Source organism: Macaca thibetana, chromosome 7, assembly GCF_024542745.1.
Source record: "Macaca thibetana thibetana isolate TM-01 chromosome 7, ASM2454274v1, whole genome shotgun sequence".
NCBI classification, from domain to species: domain Eukaryota; kingdom Metazoa; phylum Chordata; class Mammalia; order Primates; family Cercopithecidae; genus Macaca; species Macaca thibetana.
In genome coordinates, this window is record NC_065584.1 from 913448 (window position 1) to 934553 (window position 21106).

At 40.1% G+C, this 21106-nt stretch overlaps 1 pseudogene and 2 gene segments (V, D, J or C); all 3 read left to right on the top strand.

Moving 5' to 3' along the window:
* Positions 1-19528, top strand: part of LOC126958595 (immunoglobulin heavy variable 4-59-like) — a 319776-nt gene extending 300248 nt beyond the window's left edge. Inside the window, exon 4 of the V gene segment in view lies at positions 19322-19528.
* Positions 1552-21106, top strand: part of LOC126958591 (immunoglobulin heavy variable 3-33-like) — a 60109-nt gene continuing 40554 nt past the window's right edge. Inside the window, 1 exon segment of the V gene segment in view lies at positions 1552-1665. Coding sequence covers positions 1620-1665 — 46 coding nt within the window.
* On the top strand, positions 14443-15245 carry LOC126958576 (immunoglobulin heavy variable 4-38-2-like; annotated as a pseudogene). Its single transcript, XR_007727232.1, has 2 exons — positions 14443-14535; positions 14619-15245. The product of XR_007727232.1 is annotated as an immunoglobulin heavy variable 4-38-2-like (transcript).

Consider the following 21106-nt stretch of genomic DNA (forward strand, 5'->3'; position numbering starts at 1 on the left):
CCCAGGAACCAGCAGGGAAACCCAGGGGGCACATAGCACCGCATGAGGTCTCAGGACCACTGTGGGGCTCAGTGGTCAGGCAGGCTCAAGGGTCAGCCTCAGAGCAGGTGTAGCAGGTGGGGAAAGGCCTGAAGACAGGTTTTAGTGTCACCTTCTCATTCCACCACTAGACACTACATCTATTCTAATGTGTATGAGTGTTTATGTATTTAGAGAATAACATTTATATTATGAATCTATAGCCATATGTGGGTGCATCAAGTTACCCTCTTCAACCTATGTGGACTCTGTTCATTAGGAATCAGTCCATGCATTTGAGGACCTCACGAATTAATACTTACATAGAATCACTTTATTTTCAGTCTCCTTTCCTCCCTCTTTCTTTCTTTCTCTCTCACACACTGACATACGCACGGGGTGCCGTAAGGTTAATTATCTGAGGTATTACAGACTATTGATTCATTTGCAACTTGACCACTTTAGCTGCTGTTCATGTTGCTGTAAGATCTAGAACATGTTTCTCTGCTGTGTACTCCTCTAAGCTGAGGAGCAGCTTTATTTCAAATACACAGAAACTGAAAACAATCCAAATACCAATCAGCACCTTTATCAGTAAACAAATTGTGGAAAAGTCGTTTATTGGAATAGTACCCACTACTACAGTCAGTTAATGTTGGATCCGATCTATCAATTCACAAGTACATGCAATGAGTATAATGAGCCAAAGCACATACATATGATTCCGTTTTATAAACTGTACAAAGTGAATACTCATTTGAAGTTACATAACAAAGATCACTAACTGACTTCTCCATGGTAAGAGAAGTGAAGGTATAGGAAGGAGAAATTGCGGGAGACAAAGACAAATTTGAGAGGCGAATTGATTTGTTTTCTCTGTGAATGGTGATTAGGTCAATGTCTGTCAAATGGTGAACATACTATGTGAAGATTATGTCAGTATTCCTTCATTAAAACTATTAAAAATAAAAGTATAATGTGGTAGAAGATGAGGACAGAAATAAAAATAATACAAGAAAAGTCATGAACTCCTGAATACTCACATGAATTAACCCTCAGTTTTTCTATATTACTTAGAAGGACACCAAGATACAGCCAAATAATATCACAGTATCATTATAAGAAGATTGTTTTGTAAACCTCACTTGGAATTTCTAGCTCTTTCCTAGAGTTAATTTAGGGAACAGTTGGATTCAATTGTGAGAAACATAGGCCAGACACCGAGACTGGCTCTTACCAGATGTGAGCTCTTAGACATGTCACATGGCCCCTCTATACTTGGGGGTTTACATTCACATCTGTAAATGAAGGAAGCATTGACTCGCAAAGAACATATTTCATGTGCATGTAAAAGTATGAAGGCTAATGAGAATTAATTACTTATGAAGTATAATCACCCACATCCACTCTTGGACACAGCGCACTGTGATGCATCCCTTACAGATCTCATTATATAGTAGGAGACATGCAAATAGGGTCCTCCCTCTGCTTATATGAAAACTAACCTAGCCCTGACCCTGCAGCCCTGGGAGAGGAGCCCCAGCCCTGAGATTCCCAGGTGTTTCCATTCGGTGATCAACACTGAACACAGAGGACTCACCATGGAGTTTGGACTGAGCTGGGTTTTCCTTGTTGCTATTTTAAAAGGTGATTCATGGAGAAATAGAGATGTTGAGTGTGAATGAACATGAGTGAGAGAAACAGTGGATCTGTGTGGCAGTTTCTGACCAGGGTGTATCTCTGTTTGCAGGTGTCCAGTGTGAAGTGCAGCTGGTGGAGTCTGGGGGAGGCGTGGTACAGCCTGGGGGGTCCCTGAGACTCTCGTGTGCAGCCTCTGGATTCACCTTTGATGATTACGCCATGGGCTGGGTCCGCCAAGCTCCAGGGAAGGGTCTGGAGTGAGTCTCTGGTATTAGCTGGAGTGGTGATAGCACAGGCTATGCAGACTCCATCAAGGGCCGATTCACCATCTCCACAGACAACGCCAAGAACTCCCTGTATCTGCAAATGGGCAGCCTGAGAGCTGAGGACACAGCCTTGTATTACTGTGCGAGAGACACGGTGAGGGGAAGTCAGTGAGAGCCCAGACAAAAACGTCCCTGCAGGAAGACAGGAGGGGCCTGGGCTGCAGACGGCACTCAAGACCCACTGAGCACAGGGTTCGTTCTGGGACAAGTTGCTCAGGAAGATTAAGGGCTGGTTTCTTTTCAGAGTCTTAGCAATTTCTCCATCTAACAGTTTCCCCAGGAACCCTGTCTAGATCTGTGATCTGGATCTACTGAGACTGCCTGTGTCACCTTCCTCATCTGTGACTTTGGGGGAGCTGATCGTGGACACTCCAGTGTGTAGGATTTCTTGGTGACAGCAATTGTGTCTTCTGTCTAGGCATGTCTAGGGCAGCAGGCCTGAATTGGTCAAACCCTGCGCATTCCTAAAAAAGTAAATAACTAAAAATTTTAAAAGAAAACTTTTCTTCATTTATGGCTCTCTCTTACCTCCTGGGATGAGGTGTCCAAGTCCATAAAATATTCCACCTGATAACAGTGTCTGTGGATGTCTGCAGCCTTGGAACATGCGGTACGAGTTCAATCACAGGGATTTAGAGTGAGTGCCTGCTGTTGTTATGCTGGGGAGGGCTGTTGTCTGAGTACTGTGGTCAGTTACCCAGGTGTTCCATAGTCTATGATTCATTCCCAAAACACAGCCGTGGACAAGAAAGCTCGGGGCACTCCCCTGGGTATCAACACTTGACACATGTCATCTTACAGCACAGCTGGACAATTACACATGTGCAGGAGGCTCCCCTGTGGGAGGACCCCTGAGAGCTTGTGCCTGGATTCTCCAGGGCTTCACTCCTTGTGCCTTTTTTTCATGTATTATCAATTGTATCATTTTGCTGTAATAAACTGTTCCTGTGAATATGACAGTTCTCAGGAGTCCTGTGTTTTTACTGAGTTTTGAGCCTGAGGGTGGCAGATGCAACCTCTCAATGCAGTTGTATCAGAAGAAGGATTTCCTAGAGAGACCCTGAATCAATGACACGTGGCTGAAGCATTGTTTGGAAACATAAATACTCAGGTGTGAAGTGACAGAATCTGATACCTGGGTGGAAACAGAATTACCTGATCTGAGACAACAGCTGAACCGAAGTAGATGTCTGGAGGTAAATGCAATTTAGAAATGATAACTCATACTCCCATAGAGCTGGCTCAATCGATACATAAGGAAACATAAAATGATAAGAATCAGCCTAAATATGCAATTATTATTTGTGAGAATTAAGTGAACATCTGGGAGAGTGACTGCAGGGAAGTGGCAACGCGCCGACCTCAGATTTTGGCCAATCTCATTTCTGGCTGATGGGCTCACGTGCACTACCTAAGGGGGCAATTATGCTGGGATGACAGAACGAAGCTTCACAAACTCTATCCACCCAGAAGGTGGCTCAGGTGGTGATGTGGGGAAACATCACCATAAAACAACTAAAATGAGGGAGGATAGTGACAAGGGGCTCTGCTTTTGAGCTTTAGCTTAATATTTTTTGTTAATCTGGACTTGGACAATGTCTAATGTAAAAGTGGACTTTGCTTTGAGTGCCTTAGAATGGAGGAGAATGCAGGGGTCAATGTTGCGCCCAGAGATTACTATAGAACAACAGTAGATGGTTGAACATGACCCAAACACAAAGCCTCTTGTTGCTGATGGGACACCGCCCTCCTCTACCGCACAAGAGCTTCTCCAAAGTGTGTTTACCCTGAGAATTGAGATTGCCTTTCTCTTGTAAGTGAAAAAAAAATAGAACACTCCAAATAAAGAAGTTGTAATGCTGTATATGTAAGACATTCTAATACGGGTTAATGATAACTTGGAATATGCATCCACTTATCTTTGTATTTGTATAAATTCATGGGAGAAAGTGCAATTTTGTTAGATGGATTTATTGTTCAGTGATGAAGTCAGGGCTTTAAGGGGAGTCATCACTTGGATGGTGTATGTTGTACTCATTAAGTATTTTCTCATCCCACACACCGCTCCCACCCTCCAGACCACCAAGTCTCCAATATTTATTATTCCACACTCTGTATTCGTGTGTACATATTATTTAGTTCTTACTTACGTAAGTGAGAACATGTGGTATTCAACTTTACTCTTCTAAGTTATTTAACTTAAGATGGTGGTCTAAAGTTTCATCCATGCTACTGTAAAATACATAATTTCATTTTTTGTTATTGAGTAGTAATTAAATGTGTGTTCATATATATTCACAAATATATATAGTGTATTTGCGAGGGTGTATATGTGTGTCTATATATATGTACATAGACATGTACAGCATGTTTTCTTTATCTAATCATTCAGTAATAGACACTGAGTTTGGCACCAAATATGTGCTACTGTGAATAATGCAACAATAAACATAAATGCAGGCATTTGTCTAATATAAAATTTACTTTCCTTTGAGACGATACCAAGTAGTGGGGTTGCAGAATCAAATATTAGTTCGATTAATAGTTCTTTGAGAAATTTCCATACTGTTTTCCATATAGCTTGTACTAATTTACATTTTCTCCAACAGTGTATATGCACTACTGTTTCTCTGTATCCTCACCAACATCTGTTTTCTGTTCAGTTTAGTTTTTATTTTTAACTTTTTAATAATAGCTAGTCTGACTGGTCTAATATGGTTTCTCATTGTGACTTTAAATTGCATTTCTGTGATGATTAATGCCATTGATTATTTTTTCGTATGCTGGTGGATGATTTTTATCTCCTGTTTTGAAAAATAAATGTCGGTTATTTGCTCACTTTAAAATGAGGTTATTTGTGTTTTCTTGTGTTGTTTTTGTTTCTTGCACATTCCAAATATTAGCTGTCAGACGTAGTGTTTACAAATATTTTTTGTCATTCTGTAGGTTTTCTGTTAACTTTGTTGATTTTTTTATTTTGCTGATACATGCGTTGCTTCTTATTTGTATGAAGCCTAAATTGTCTATTTTGGTTTAGTTCTGTTTACTTTTAAGGTCATAGTCATGAATTCTTTGCCTAGGACAATGTCCAGAAAAACATTTCCTAGGATTTCATCTACAACCTTCAGACTCTCAGGTCTCCCAGTTAAGTCTTTTATAGGTTTTGGCTTAACTTTTGCACATAGTGAGAGATATGGGTCCAGTTTTATTCTTCTGCAAAGAGCCTTTCAGTTTTTGCTGCACAATTTATTGAACAAGGTGACGTTTTCCCAGGATATGCTTTTTGTCTAGTTGGTCACAGTCAGTTGGCTGCAGGCTTGTGACTTTATTTCTGGAATGTCCATCCTGTTCCACGCATCTATGGTTCTCTGCTTGTTACGTGTGTATAAAAATAGTACTGTCTTTTGTATGTTTTTTCCATCATTTTAAAACTTTGCTGAATTAACACATCAATTCTAGGAGTATTTCTAAAGAATATTAGTTTTTTAAGTATAACATCATATTATCAGCAAACACAAAATAATTTGACTTTCTCTTTTCCAATTTGGGTGTCTTTATTTCTTTCTCCTGCCTGACTACTCTGGCCAAGGTTTCAAGTTCTATATGGATTAAGAGTGGTGAAAGTGGGCATCCTTGATGTGTTCTGAGTCTTACGAGGAATACTTTCAACATATTCCTATTCAGTATAATGTTGGATGTGAGTTTGTCATATATAATTTCTATTCATTTGAGGTATTTTTTCCTTCTATTCTAATTTTGTTGAGGGTTTTTATCATAAAGAAATCCTAAATGTTATCAATTGCTTCTTTGTTTTGGACCTATTGACATGATTATATGTTTCTTTGTTTTGCATTTTGTTTATGTGGTGGATCACAGTTATTGATACATGAATGTTGAGCCACCCTTGCTCCCTGAAACAAAACTTAGTAGATTGTGGCATTTTATCTTTTTGATATGTGATTGGATTCAATTTTCTTGTGTCTTGTTGAGGATTTTTACATCTATAGTCATCAGTGATATTGATCTGTAGTATTCCTTTTTGAGTCCTGGCATGGATGTGGTATCAGGCTGTTAGTGGCTTTGTGGAATGAGTTAGGGAGAAACACCCTCTACTCAATTTTTTGAAAAAGTTTCGGTAGAATTGCTAGCAGATCTTTTTGTATATTGGGCAGAATTCACCATTTAAAATCATCTGTTTTAGGGCTTCTTTGTTGAGACTTTTTAAAATTACTGCTTGAATATCACTAATTTTTGTTAGTCTCTTCAGGATTTTTATTTCTTCCTGTTTCAATCTTGGGAGATTGCATGTTTTCAGACATTTATCTGTTCACCCTAAATTTTCTAGATTGTTAGCCTGGAGATGTTCATAGTAGTCTATGTTGATCATTTATATTTCTATGGCATCAGTTGTAATCTTTTCTTGTTTGTTTCTCCTTCTGCTTATTTAAATTGTCTGTCTACTTGCCTAATCTAGCTAGTGGTCTGTAAGTTTTGTTTATCATCTCAAAAACCCAATGTTTTATTTTGTTGGTTCTTTGTATTTCTTGGTTCTTAACTTTATCTAGTTCTGCTCTGGTCTTTGTTATTTGTTTTCTTCTACTGTGTGTTTGGTTTGTTGTGGTTTTTCTAATTCTTTGATATGTAATGTTAGGTTGTTAATTTGTAATCTTTGGATCTTTTTGATGAGGTCATTTAACACTATAATCTTCCCCCTTAGCACAGGTTTTTGCTGCAAAGGTTTTGGTATGCTGCTTCTCTATTTTTATAGATTTCAAAGCATGTTACAATATCCTTTTTAATTTTATCATTGACCCAAATTTCATTCAGTAGCAGGATGTTTAATTTTCGTGTGTGTGTGTGTGTAGTTTTGAGTATTCTTCTAGGGTTTGATTTCTAGCTTTATATTACTGTGGTCTGACAAGATAATTCATTTTTTAAAAAGTTGAGACTTTTATTTCTGGCAGAGTATATAATCCATCTTAGAAAATATTCCTTGCTAATGGGAAAAATGTATATTCTGCAGTCATCAGAATTGAATGTTCTGTTAATATCTTTCGGGTTTATTTGGTCTAGAGTCCAATTTCAGTCTAGTGTTTCCTTGTTGATTTTCTTTCTCAATGATTTCTCTAGGATTGTCAGATGGGCATTGAAGTCCATCACAATTGTATTGTTATCTATGTTCTTCCTTAGGTCTAATAGTATTTGTTTTATGAACATGCGTTTTCTGGTGTAGAGCGCTTATATATTTAGAACTCGTATTTTTAATCAATCATTTTATCATTATGTAATGACTTTCTTTGTCTTTAATTACTGGTGTTTACTGAAAGTTTGTTTTTATGATATAAGCATAGCTACTCTTGCTTGCTTTTGGTTTCCATTTGCATGAAATATCTTTTTTCACCCTCTTGATCTTGAATCTCTGATTTTTTACCAATTAAGGGAGTTTCACGTCAGCAGCATAAATTTCAAAACTCTTTTTTATTCTTTCTACCAATGTATATATTTTAGGTGAAGAATTTAACTTATTTATATCCAAACTTAATAGTGATATGTGAGGTTTGGATCCTGTTGTCATGTTAATCATTAACTAGTGGCTTTGTAGTCTTAATTGTGTAATAGTTTTGTGAGTGAATTTTATAATTTTGTGTTGTTTATGATGGTGAGTATTGACCTATGGCTTCCATATTTAGGACTCCCTTGAGCATTTCTTGTAGTTCTGGTCTAGTGTAAATAAATATCCTTAGCATTTTCTTACCTTAGAAATACTTTATTTCTCCTTCATTTATGAAGCTTGGTTTAGCAGGATACAAAATGAATTATTGACATAGAATTTTTTTCCTTTATTTTTTCTTTAAGTAGTCTGAAACTGAGAGTTCAATCTTTTCTATCTTATAAGTTTATGTTGAGAAGTGCATTGTTAGTTTAATAGAATTTCAGATAAATAGACACTTTTTTTGTGAATTTTAGAATGTTTTTCTTCCTATTTACTTTAGATAGACTGAGGACTGTAGATCTTGGTTATGTCTGTTTTCCAGTGTCTTGTCATGGAGTTTTCTGAACTTCTTTTATCTGCATGTGAAAATCTCTAGCAAGACTAGGGATATTTTCCTCAATTATTTCATCAATTTGGTCTTCTAAAAATTTTTGCTAATTTTCTCCCTCAGGAATATCCACGATCCACTGTTTCAATTGTTTTACATAATCCTATACTTCCTAATGATTTTGTTCACTTTTATCTGACTGAGTTAACTTGAAATATCTGCTGTTAGGTTTGATGTTCTTCCTTTAGTTTAGTATAGTCCATTGTTCAAGTTTTAAAATGTATTTTCTAATTATAATTCAATGAAGTTTTTATTCCCTGAAGATTATTTTTTAAAAATCAAAGTCTTAAGTTAAACTTGAATTTTTCTGATTTTTGGTTTTTGTTTTTTGTTTTTTGACACAGAGTCTTGCAGTGTCACCTGGACAGGAGTGCAATGGTGTGATCTTGGCTCACTGCAACCTCCGCCTCCCGGGTCCATGCAATTCTGCCTCAGCCTCCTGAGTAGCAGGGATTACAGGCACACACCACCACACCAAGCCAATGGTTTGTATTTTTAGTAGAGATGGCTCTTCACTATGTCGGCCAGACTGGTCTAGAACTTCTGACCTCATGATCTCCCCTCCTCGGCCTCCCAAAGTGCTAGGATTACAGGCATGAGCCACAATGCCTGGCCTGAGTAGTTCTGATTTATTTGTATTGGTTCTCGAATCTCTTTTGGATTTAAATGAGATTCTTTAAAATAAATGTTTTGAATTATCTGAGATTTCAAATATATCATGTTGTTTAGATTCTATTGCTGGAGAGCTAAGGTGATATCTGGGGTCTTATAATTCTGCTTTTTCATACTTCCAGAATTGCTTATCTGCTTGCTTTTCATTGGCTAACTATCTGTTACTATTTTTGAACTTATTTTGATTTTAATGAAAATTTCATTCCCTTTAGAATGTGAATATCATGCATATTGGGTGGGTCTTTTTACTAGGTCTTGGTTTACTCAGTGGCAAAGACTCGGTAATTGTTTCTCACCTATAGATGGTCATTATTTAGAGACTTTCTGAAATGATGGTTGTAAAATAATGTACTGGGCCTGTGAACAGGCTCACTGCCTCCTGCAGGTCCTAGATAGTGGAGGCCTCAGGAACTGTTTCTCATTTGGGATGCATTTGTTTCAGCAGATTTTATATTGGGTTGTTAAGTTTACCCTTCACGTTAGTAGGTGGTCTTACAGGTTTGAGCTGACTGTGGCAGAAGCAGATGAGTACAAGCTTGATATCTGTGCACAGGGAGAAGCTCTCCGTTGCCTCAGGCAATGGGTTGGTCCAAGAAATGCACAGTGACCTGAGTTATCTGCTGAGCTCCTGACAGGGTGACAAACATGAGCCACTCAGCCTGGCAAGCAAAAGCACCAGTCGTGATGGAAATGACCAGGTGAGGGGCATCTACTCAGTGTGATTTATTTTGTTATTAATAGTTTTAGTGTTGTGCCTTTTCCAAATTCCAGCTTTAGTAGTAACATACTGAGCATGTGAGCAGGCCCGTGGTCTTTTGCGGAGCTGGAATCACAGAAGTATTGAGAAGCTAATCTCATTTTCAACTGCTGTACACTGGTGGTAGCGGCTTTGTATTAGGTCATGCAGTTTGAACACCAGGCCAGTAGGTGGCGCGTGCAGGTAAGAGCCGGCTATGGGGGCAGCAGAAGGATTTACGCTTTACCAGTGGTTAAAGTGGGAAATTTGTCACGTTCCAGATCTTAGAGAAAAGACTTTTAGTTGTTTCTCATTCATTATAATACTACCTGAAAGTCTCTGGAACACAACTTTTTATTATGTAGAGATGCGTTCTTTCTATACCCATTTTTATTTTTTTCCTGAGAGGATGTTGAGTTTCATCAAATGCTTTTTCAGCATCAATTGAAAAAATAATATTTGAATTAAAGATCTAAATGCAAAACCTAAGACTATAGAAACTCCGGATAATACCCTAGGCAATACAATTTAGTACATAAGAACTGGCAAAGACTTTATTCTGAAAATGATAGAAGCAATTTTAACAAAATCAAAAATTGACAAATGGAACCTAAGTAAACTAAAGAGCTTCTGCATAGCAAGATATACTATCAACAGAGTAAACAGGCAACCTCTAGAATGGGAAGTAAAGTATTTGCCACCTATACATCTGACAAAGGTCTAACATTTATAATATACACGGAATTAAACAAACATACAAGAAAGAAAAAGTGGTCAAAGGACATGAAAAGACACTTACAAAAAGACCTACATGTGGCCAAATAGCATAGGAAAACATGCTGAATATCACTATCTTTGGAGAAACACATATTAAAACTACAGTGACGTACCATCTCACATCAGTCAGAATGGCTAATCTTAAAAAAAGTAGTAACAGATGCTGGTAAGGTTGCAAGAAAAAGGGAACATTTATACACTTTTGGTGGGAATATAAATTAGTTCAACCATTGTGGAAAGCAGTGTGGTGATCCCTCCAATAACTTAAAACTGAAGTTTCATTTGACCCAACAATCCCACAGCCGGACAGACACCTAAAGGAATATAAACATGTAGGTTCACTGCAACACTATTCACAATAGCACACACATGGAATTTACCTAAATGCTCACAGTGGCAGGGACTGAAAATCCTCCATTAGCTGCCTGTCTGTAGCACTGAGTTGATTGACAATCTTCAGAGTCATCCATGAAGAAGAGTTCTGAGGTTCATCAGATACTTGTAGACACTCAGGTGAACCAAAGGAATTAACTGAATTGAGGGCTGCCAGCCAATTCCATGTCACTAAGAATAATTGCCATCTTAGTGTAAAGGTCTGAATACCCTGTATGACAGGCTGATTCAAAAAAATCCAATCCCACGGAGGCTCCACAGCAACGCTTACAGTTCTTTCAAGGAAGAAATAATCTCCAAGTTAAGTGAGTCATTACAGATGTTCTGAGCTACGGTAAACATTGGATTAGGACCAGATTTGTCTGAGTTCAATGTAATTATTATACTCAGCTGCTGGTCCCATATGGCCTGAATATGGATAATTTAAATGAGCCTGGCTGTGTGATTTGTTATATGAAAATCTGAACTAAATAAACATAAAGAGCATGTCTGGACTAGCATGAGGCTGAGAGATCCTGGGAGCCCCCCCCCCCCATACTCTTATCGCCCTTTCCTCCAGGAACATCCCGGTTCTCAGGGTGTGAATCCACTTAGATGCCTGCATGGCTGTATTACCAGGAGACCAAATCTCTGATAAAACACTGAGACCTTCTTCAGGCAGACAACCCGTTTTTACATCCTTATGTATGTGGGGAAAGGTAATCCATCCCCATTACAAGCCCATACCTACAGGCTTCCTTTATCATGAAAATAGCTACAATTAGCCAAAAGGGGCACATTTACAAAAATTTTCCTGTGATGTTCCATCGAGAAAAGAGCAAAAATCAGCTTCACACCTGGAGACTTCCTGTATCGGGCACAGTCCAGAGAAAGAAGATCACCAGAGTATTAAGATTCATCTGTAAGAACTTGTAATGCTTCCGTGTTCCACACATTTACCACACATTCACCAGTTTAGTCAATACGGATTAAATATGAGAGTGTGGCAATGCACAAACTCTATCTGAGGAGGAAAATAGGATAAAAAAAAGTTCAGGAAAATAGAGCAATTTGAAGCCTCTGACAACAGCAACTTCAGCACCAAGGAAATGATTTCACCCTCACTGGCCTCAAATTTACTTTTCATGGCACGTCTGCAGGGTTCAAAAGTGAGACCAGGTGAATTCAATGTGCATGCAATTCCCAGGTGTCTACTTGTATTCTGTTTTCTTTACTTCTGTTTCCAGAAAGTAGACACATACCATCCTTAGTGCCAGTGTAGGGAGTGTTTTCCTTGACATGGATACCAGAAAAGAAAGGAAAAAAGTGGGCCGATTAATGTTAAAATTAGCCACAGTGTGTGTGTGTGTGTGTGTGTGTGTGTGTTGTGTGTGTGTGTGTTATTTGAATACTAGAGTTGAGTTGGGCTTCTGTCCACGTGCAACTGCACCTGCAGGTATTCTCAGGTGCAATAATCAACTGCAGGACCCTAAAGAAAATAAGAATCCCCCACCAAATCCCTGAAGAGTTTTTGGGTTCACCATATGTCAAACGATTCAGTGCCTCTGGAGCTCCAGGAAAGGGTTCCCCAGTGATGCATGAGATCTTTTCTTTGGGTCTCCCTGTACAGTTCTCTGGGGTTCCTAAGGCCAATTCAGTATTTCAAATCATGGTGTGAGAAGCATGTTGTGTCACGAAAGAAGAATTCTGAGCCAGGGCACAGCCACTTTATACCGGGCTAGAGACACTGGTAGGAATATACTCTCTAAGTTCAGACAGAAATGCTCCTGCTGGGTAGGAGCTGGGTTGCAGGGGGTGCTCTGGATAAACCCAGCACAGGTTCCCGCCCCAGAACAGGTGCACAGCAGACTGGGGAGGGGTTCCTCTCAGGGCCCCGGACTTCCTTTAAAAATATCTAATATAAGTATTTCACAAGAACTTCTGATGTTTGTATAAATATTCCATTCAATTTGGGAGCATTTATCAAACTAGAAGTTGTAATGAGAACCACTTTCACAATGGGGATTTCAAACTCTGCTAGTTATCTTAATAGTAAGCAGCTGGAGGTCAGGAAGAGCTCCTTTCTTTCAAATCAGTGCAATTTTTGGACAAACACACTCATTCCCAAAATAACGCATTCACATATTAAGGTCTAGAAATGGTTCAAGTTGTCCCTGATTCATTCAAATGTGGATTCAAAGTGAGGTGCATGTCCTGGGGGAGCTTGTTCTCCAGTGGGGGAAGCTCTGTCAATACAGAGTTCAGGGATGTGTAGGGGACACATGGCCTCTAAGAGGATTACGGCTTGAACTCTCAGCTTCTACAACTGTGTCGTCCATGTGTCATGTATTTGCTCTTTCTCATACTGGGTCAGGAATTGGGCTATTAAATAGCATCCTTCAAGAATATGCAAATCACTGAGGCTAATACAGATAACTCTGTGCCCTGAGAGCATCACCCAACAACCACACCCCTCCTCGTGACCACACCCTACCATGGACAGGACCTACAGGATCCTCTTCTTGGTGTCAGCAGCAAAACTTAAGGGGCTCCCCAGTCCCAGGGCTGACAGAGAAACCAGGCCAGTCGAGTGAGACTTCCCGCGATCCTGTTTCCTCTTCACCGGTGCCGACTACCAGGTGCAGCTGGTGCAGTTTGGGCCTGAGGTGAAGCAGCCTGTGGCCTCAGTGAAGGTCTTCTGCAAGGCTTCTGGTTACAGCTTTACCACCTATGGTATGAATTGGGTGAGACAGGTCCCTGGAGAAGGGCTTGAGTGGCCAGTACACTCAAAATTCACCAAACTAAGGTCAAATGCCCAAGTTGCAATGCTGCAAACTCTAAGGTATGTTCATGGAATTCAATGAAGGAGAAAGTCTTTCAGACACAGGTGTACCTGACATGATAAATATGTGGGTGAGGACTCTGGGCTTGAGTGTCATTGTCCAGCCATGTTTCAGAAGTGTGACCTGTCAGGAAAGAACCAGAGTTCCTTGTGCTCTCAGAGGGGAGGGCTCACAGATGTCCTCTCTTGTTCCCAGGAAAGGCAATTGAACTAATCTTGATGATGAGACTATGCTCCTGTGCTGACCTATTATTGTTTTTGACTGAAATTGTCACTGTGATCCCCAATCTACATCTATTCACACAGAAGTGTATAAAGGTCAGGCCACATTCTCAGCATCACACATTGACACGATTGGAGATACGTCCCACTACCTTCTCCTGAGATGGCAGACAGAATCCCAAATTTCAAACGGTCACAAAAGGGAAGGTCTCAGATTTTTATTTTTTTTATGACGCACTTTCTGGGACAGACATATTCCCTCTAACCATGATGGATATTCTGAATTACAATAAACATGGCATGGATGTAGGCTTGAATAAATTCACTGTGACGAATATATTTAACTGCTGCCCTAATGTTTTGAATGGAGATTTGACAATTTAGATAACCTGGATGTTTGGTTGGTTTCATATAAATCTTCACGGGTGGAACAGCATTGAACCTATTCCAAAATCTGTCTTCGATCCATAATCACACTCATCTCCCAGACCAGCTCCTTGAGCACATCTCCCTACCTGGAAGAAGAGGACTCTGGGCTTGGTGAGGGGAGGCCCCAGGAAGAGAACTGAGTTCTCAGAGGGCACAGCCAGCATCCTCCTCTCAGGGTGAGCCCTGAGACTGGGACCTCCCTCATCCCTTTTCACCTCTCCATAGCAAGGCACCACCCACATGCAAATCCTCACTTAGGCACCCACAGGAAACCACCACACATTTCCTTAAATTCAGGGTCCAGCTCACATGGGAAATGCTCTCTGAGAGTCATGGACCTCCTGTGCAAGAACATGAAGCACCTGTGGTTCTTCCTCCTCCTGGTGGCAGCTCCCAGATGTGAGTGTCTTGGGGATGCAGATATGACGATATGGGAGGCTGTCTCTGATCCCAGGGCTCACTGTGGGTCTCTCTGTTCACAGGGGTCCTGTCCCAGGTGCAGCTGCAGGAGTCGGGCCCAGGACTGGTGAAGCCTTCGGGAGACCCTGTCCCTCACCTGCGCTGTCTCTGGTTACTCCATCAGCAGTGGTTATGGCTGGAGCTGGATCCGCCAGTCCCCAGGGAAGGGGCTGGAGTGGATTGAGTATATCGGTGGTAGTAGTGGGAGCACCAACTACAACCCCTCCCTCAAGAGTCGAGTCACCATTTCAAAAGACACGTCCAAGAACCAGTTCTCCCTGAAACTGAGCTCTGTGACCGCCGCGGACACGGCCGTGTATTACTGTGCGAGAGACACAGTGAGGGGAGGTGAGTGTGAGCCCAGACACAAACCTCCCTGCAGGGAGGCGGAGGGGGCGGGCGCAGGTGCCGCTCAGGACCAGCAGGGGGCGCGCGGGGCCCACAGAGCAGGAGGCCGGGTCAGGAGCAGGTGCAGGGAGGGCGGGGCTTCCTCATCTGCTCAGTGCTCTCCCTCCTCACCAGCACCTCAGCTGTCCCCAGGGCTCCTCCTTCTTTATTATCTGTGGTTCTGCTTCCTCACATTCTTCTGCCAGAAAAGAAAGGAGGAAGGCACATTTTCCTCTTACAATTGAAGTTTCGCCGATTACTAGGAACTTTCCTACAAGTTCCTGCATGGTCCATTAGTCCTTAGTGATTAAAAATATATATATTCTAATGCTTCTCACCACCTCTTGGTTTATGTCATCAACTGAATTGTGCCCTCTTTGAAATTCATATGCTGAAACCTTAAATTCAATGGATCTATATTGGAATTTTAATGATACAATTAAGGTTAAATGTGGTCAGAAGTGTGAGAACCTAATGCAATAGACGTGCTGTCTTTATAAGAAGAGGAAGAGACACCAGAGACCTCTCACTTTTCACGTGCACGCAGAGAAGAGGCCATGTGGGGACGCAGTGTATTAGAAGGTGCCCCAGTGCATGCCAGGAAGAAGCCGCACCAAGAACCAACCCTGCCAGCACCTTGATCTTCAATAGTCAGACTTCAGAATTGTAAGAAAATCAATATTTGTTGTTTAAGCCACCCACTCCGTGTTGTCTTCTTAGGAAGACCCAGACAGACTAATAACACATAACTCATAACTCTGTTAGCGCTGTCCCCTGGATGGAGAATCAGCCCCCTGAGGCTGGGCACATCTCTCAGATTTCTACATAAAGTAGGCAAAAAATAGTAGCTGTAATATAAAAACTTGTCATGTCCCTGTTGACCAATTTCTGGGCAAAGTGTTTTAATGAAGACCTTGGGGCTTTGTCACAAAAGTTGTCTTTTATCTTTTCTTATGACCTAACTAATGGACAATGGGTACCAGCTGGATGGAGACTGACCACTGACCATCTTCTGCTGTCTCCTTAGTATGCCACAGAAAACCACACCAACATTACTCAATGTCTTCAACTTTCTAAATTTGCACTGAATGTATTGCTAAATGAGGAGCTACATGAGGTCTGAGTTTTGTTCCCTTCTTCCCAGTCTTCCTCAATTACCAAGGGCAGAAGACACTTTCAATGAAATTTGGCTGTCAATGCCCCCAACACCACATCACTTTTTAAAGTCCAGGAACTTTATTTGGGGGATAGCGAAATACACTTTTAAATGGAAAGCCCTAAAGCACATACAACAGCTGAAGGAATGGCCACTGTGCACCTGAAGGCTGATGAGGCACATGGTGGGGTCCCTTCCTCCAAGATGTTCCTGGGTGTGTGATGGTTGGATGCCTCATGCATATGGAATTAAGGACTGAACTGAAGTAGAAACAAGGGACATATCCCATAGGAAAACAAGAAAAAAACAGATGAGCATCCGTGAAGACAGGTAATTAAATTTGTTGGGTTTAAGATGAATTTTTTTTCCAAAATTTTTAATGTTCTTATCTAAATATGAATCTTTTCAACAAACTGAGAATTAAAAGGAGAATGGAGTTAGAAGTTGAGAGAAAAAAGTCCTGAGAGAGTAGAAAGAAAATTCACACAAAAGTGTCACATGGCAGAGGCCAGAATGGAGCCGATGCAGCAATGTCATTATTCTGCAGACTTAGTTGAGACTCTTTGGTATTTAAGGCAGGCCCAGCGGTGAAGAACTCCTTTAGCTTTTGCTTCTCTGGGAAAGGTCTTACCTATCCTTTGTTTTACAAAAAGATTTACATGGTAAAGTTTCTTGGTTGGCAGAGTTTTGTTTGTTTTTCAGCTATTTGAATACAGTCATGGGCCACCTAACAATGTTTCAGTCAACAATAGACCACATATATGTTTGTGGCCACATAACATTGTAATACCATATTTTCATTAAGGGTGTTCCATATTTAGATGTGTTTAGATAGAGAGATACTTACCATGGCGTTTCAGTTCCCTGCAGTGTTTGGTGCAGTAACACTCTGTACAGGTGAGTTGTCTGGAAACATTGTGCTATTCCACATAGTCTATGTGTAATAGGATATTCCTTGTAGGTTTGTGTAAGTTCTCCCTATGATGTTTGCACAATGATGACATTGACTAGAAATATATTTCTCAGAAATAATCTCTATCACTAAACCATACATCATCGAATGTAATTCCTCTCCATTCTGACCTGAAAATCTTCTGCTGAGAAATCTGCTAAATCTGCTCTTTTTCTTTCTGTTTTCAAAAACCTTTCCTTTAGCAATGTGGTTTCAAACTATCTCTGATTTTTCTCCTTTGGTTTACATTATTTGAAATGTATAGAGCTTCATGGATGTGGACGAATATTTGCTTCTCCAGATTTAGAAAGTTTCTATGCTATTACTTTTTTAAAAAAATCCTTTCTGCCTCTCTCGCTCTGTCTATCTCTGTGTGTCTCTCTCGGTCTCTCTCTCATTCTTCCTTCACTACCCCTTTTGTCTTATCTTTGCATAACTCCTCAATGCATAATTTCATTTTCAGTGTGCTTCCTGACTCATGAGTCTTTAACTCTTTATTTCTTTCTTTGAAATTTTTCTTCTCTGTCTCTACTGTTTCAAATGATCTTTCTTTGAGTTTACTGTTTCTTCTATTACTTGATCTAGTCTGGTCTAAAATCCTCTGTTAAAAATTTTGTCTGACTTATAGTATTCTTCAGCATCAATATTTTTGTTTAGTCATCTTTTAAACTTTTTATCTCTATTAAAATTCTCTCATTGTTCTTGCCTGATGCCACTAGCTCATTGAACATGTTTCTAATATTTATTTTAAATTTTCTGCCAGGTAATCCATATGCTTCCTTTTCATTGATATCAGTTGCTGGATCTTTATGTTGTTCTTCTGTTTGGACCATGTTCCCCTCATCCTTCATTTTCCTTCACTGTCTTTGTTACTACCTGTTCATTATAACAAAAGCCACCATACACTCTTCAAAGACGAGGCTTATAGAGATCATCCTCACCAATCAGTCCAGGCAGTAATTTGGGTTTCTCAAAACTTCATAGTATACAAACTTCTGTCTCTGTTCTCAATGGTCCCCAGGTTTTAGAGGATGATAGACTTTGCCAGTAGTCACAGATAGGGGAGGTAGAAACTATTTACTCAAGCAGCCCCTAGAAAATTTGGACCACTGGATAAAGTTTTATTATTGATGAATGATTCATCAAAATAATGTTACTTCAGGCTTCTCTCAACCAGTCATTAAACATTGAAATTTTATCATTTCTTATTTGAATCTGGGGTTTAATCTTTGAGTATTTAGGTAAAATTACAAACTAGTTTAAATCTGCCTATTTGGCAAAATGGTCTACTGCCGAATTTCCATTTTCTGTGTTATCTCTTTTTGCATTTAAATCTAAGTCTGTATTAGACATGCATCCAGAATGTGGAAAAATGTCTTAAAGTTCCTTAATTTATTTAGTTTAATGGGGTTTCCAGAAGATGTGAAAACCTCCTTTGTTTATCAAACACTGACTATTGGTCAATAGTTTTCTCTTTGATTTTTCTCTCTCCTCTCACATTATCTATAATAAGCAGTGAGAAATGAAGACACACCATCGACAGTTTGTTTAGACATCCCAACACCTAAAATTCTAACTGTCACTAATTCTAACTTCATCCAATGTAACATAAATAAGATAAACTCTATAACAAGGTACACATAGTTTCCAGTTCTAATACCACGTTTGTGACAGAAACAAAGCAGGTGTGCTCTCTGCGAGGTGGTCATCTGAGGTCTGAGATGAGGGGTCACGCAGGTATTTTTATGATATTTAAGGGATCGGGCAACAACAGTGATAACAATTCTGATCATCACTGGCTCTTACCGGAAAATTTACAAGTAAAGTTACTGCTGTTATTTCATTTTAACACCTGGTGAGAATGAAGCTCAGAGGAAGAGGTCACATCCTAGGTCACACAGTGAGGAGGAATGGAGCTGTGCTCTGCTCTCCACACTACGCACAAGATCCCAGGCACGGGCCCAGGTTCCGCTGACACGTGGCATCTAGAGGGCAGTTCTCAGAGGATGGTCTTAGCACACCTGATTCCTGGGGCAGGGCGCTTCCTTCTCTCAGTTGTGCACTTGCTCCTTCTGCCAGCTCTGAAATGACCACTTGCATTGCCATGAATTATTCATATTCTCTCCTTTATTATGGCAAAAAGCATATTTATTAAATTTTCAGTTCATTTTCTCTGAAGCACACTGTGTTAGCAGAAAGGAATAAATCACATTCCTTCACTTCCTACACAGCCAAAGATTCCTGAAGACAAAGCTGATGTGCTGTACTCATAGGTGGATTTCTGCTCCACGGAGGTGGCCTTGGTCTTCAAGTTTCAGCAATTCTGGGAAGCCAAGGACTCTCCATCTCCTCCTCCCTGCTCTGCAGCTCACCTGAGAACAGCTTTCTCATTGGAATATCATCCTTTTAAGGAATAAAAGTCCCTGCTTTAGGTTTGGGGGCCTGAGTCCACCTACTGGATCCAGCCCAGGACTGGAGATATTTTCCAGAACATAACATCATCTGAGACGTGTCCAGTCACACTGTTTTACTTTCACAATTTCAGTTTCCTCAGAAGAAAATTAAAATTGCCGAGACTTTTTCATAAGCATTGTGACATGTCCTTTTTCTGTTTCCTTGCCTGTTCATTTATGTCCAACCAGGTGCCACATCTATGTAATCAGATTAGAATCCTGCCTCAAATAACACATGAAGAGGACCTTTGGTTGTACTTTTGGTCTTTGCTCCAAAATGTAAAGATTACAAAAGCCATCACCTCATTCTTACGTCAAGAGGTGTCTGCACAATCTGATCTTCAATACCTTCAGGATTTCATCAAAGGAATGAAATTCCAATCAAAAATTTCCCACTCCCAAAACGGGAGAGACAGGCATGTCCAGAATGACAGTTGGCTCTTGCTTTACTGGAACAGAACCTGCGGAAGAATATATATACACACACACACACACATGTACATATACACATACATACATACATATATGTACATACATATATACACATACATATATATGTATACATATATACATGCATATACACACATATATATATTTTTAAAAAGCTGTTGAGGGCACTTACATGGTAAGCACTATAGACGTCTGAAAGACAGATGTGGACTATGGTGAAGTGACAGTTCCAGAGTCCTCAGTCTTCTGGACTTTCCCTCCAGAAACCTCCAGATTCGAAAACATACAATCCAAATATGTTTCCTTTCGGTCAGAAGTGAGGAAGTTATAATTGCTGAAAAATATACCAAGAGCCTTCTCCAAAAGATCTTACAGGGAAGAACTTTTCCAGCACCTTGTCCTATGTGAAGAAAGGCAAATCTGCCATTCCAGATCCCTCCCCCATTCTTCCATGATTATATGAAAATGTAAGTAAATAGTGCATAGACAGGTAAGATGTAAGTAAATAGCCTAGGTAAGATGTAAACAAATAGTTAGTCCAGGTAAGATGTAAGCAAATCCAGGCAAATAGTCTAGGGAAGATGTAAGCAAATAGTCCAGGGACACTGAAACCACAAAAGGGAGTAAAGATGAAAGTTGAGCTTTTCCTGTGGAGACGCCTGGTCAAGGTCACAGCCACTGCAGAAACCTCACTGCAAGGCAAGGCGGGGCTGGAGGGGGCGCTCAGGAGCCACCAAGCACAGGTTCCAACCCCAGAGCAGGTGTACGGAAGGATGGGGAGGAAGTTTCCTCTCAGGTGTCTTCCTTTGTCAACAACAACAACAACAACAAAAACTATGTGTTCAAGATGTTGCTGATGTGCCTTCAAACATCCTGTTACATCAGAACCATTCATATAATTTAAGGCAATGAGAACTATTTTTTAAAGTGGGTTTCTAAGACTATAAATATCTTAATAGTGATGATATAAAGAATAGGAATAGTTTTACTAATTGAATGGATACAGAATTGTGGGAACCACTGTATTCCTGTGAATAAAAAGGTCAGATTTCAGTGTTCAGTAATGTTGCCTACATTGTGCATTTGACAGGGCAGTGATGGATCTGAGAGTGT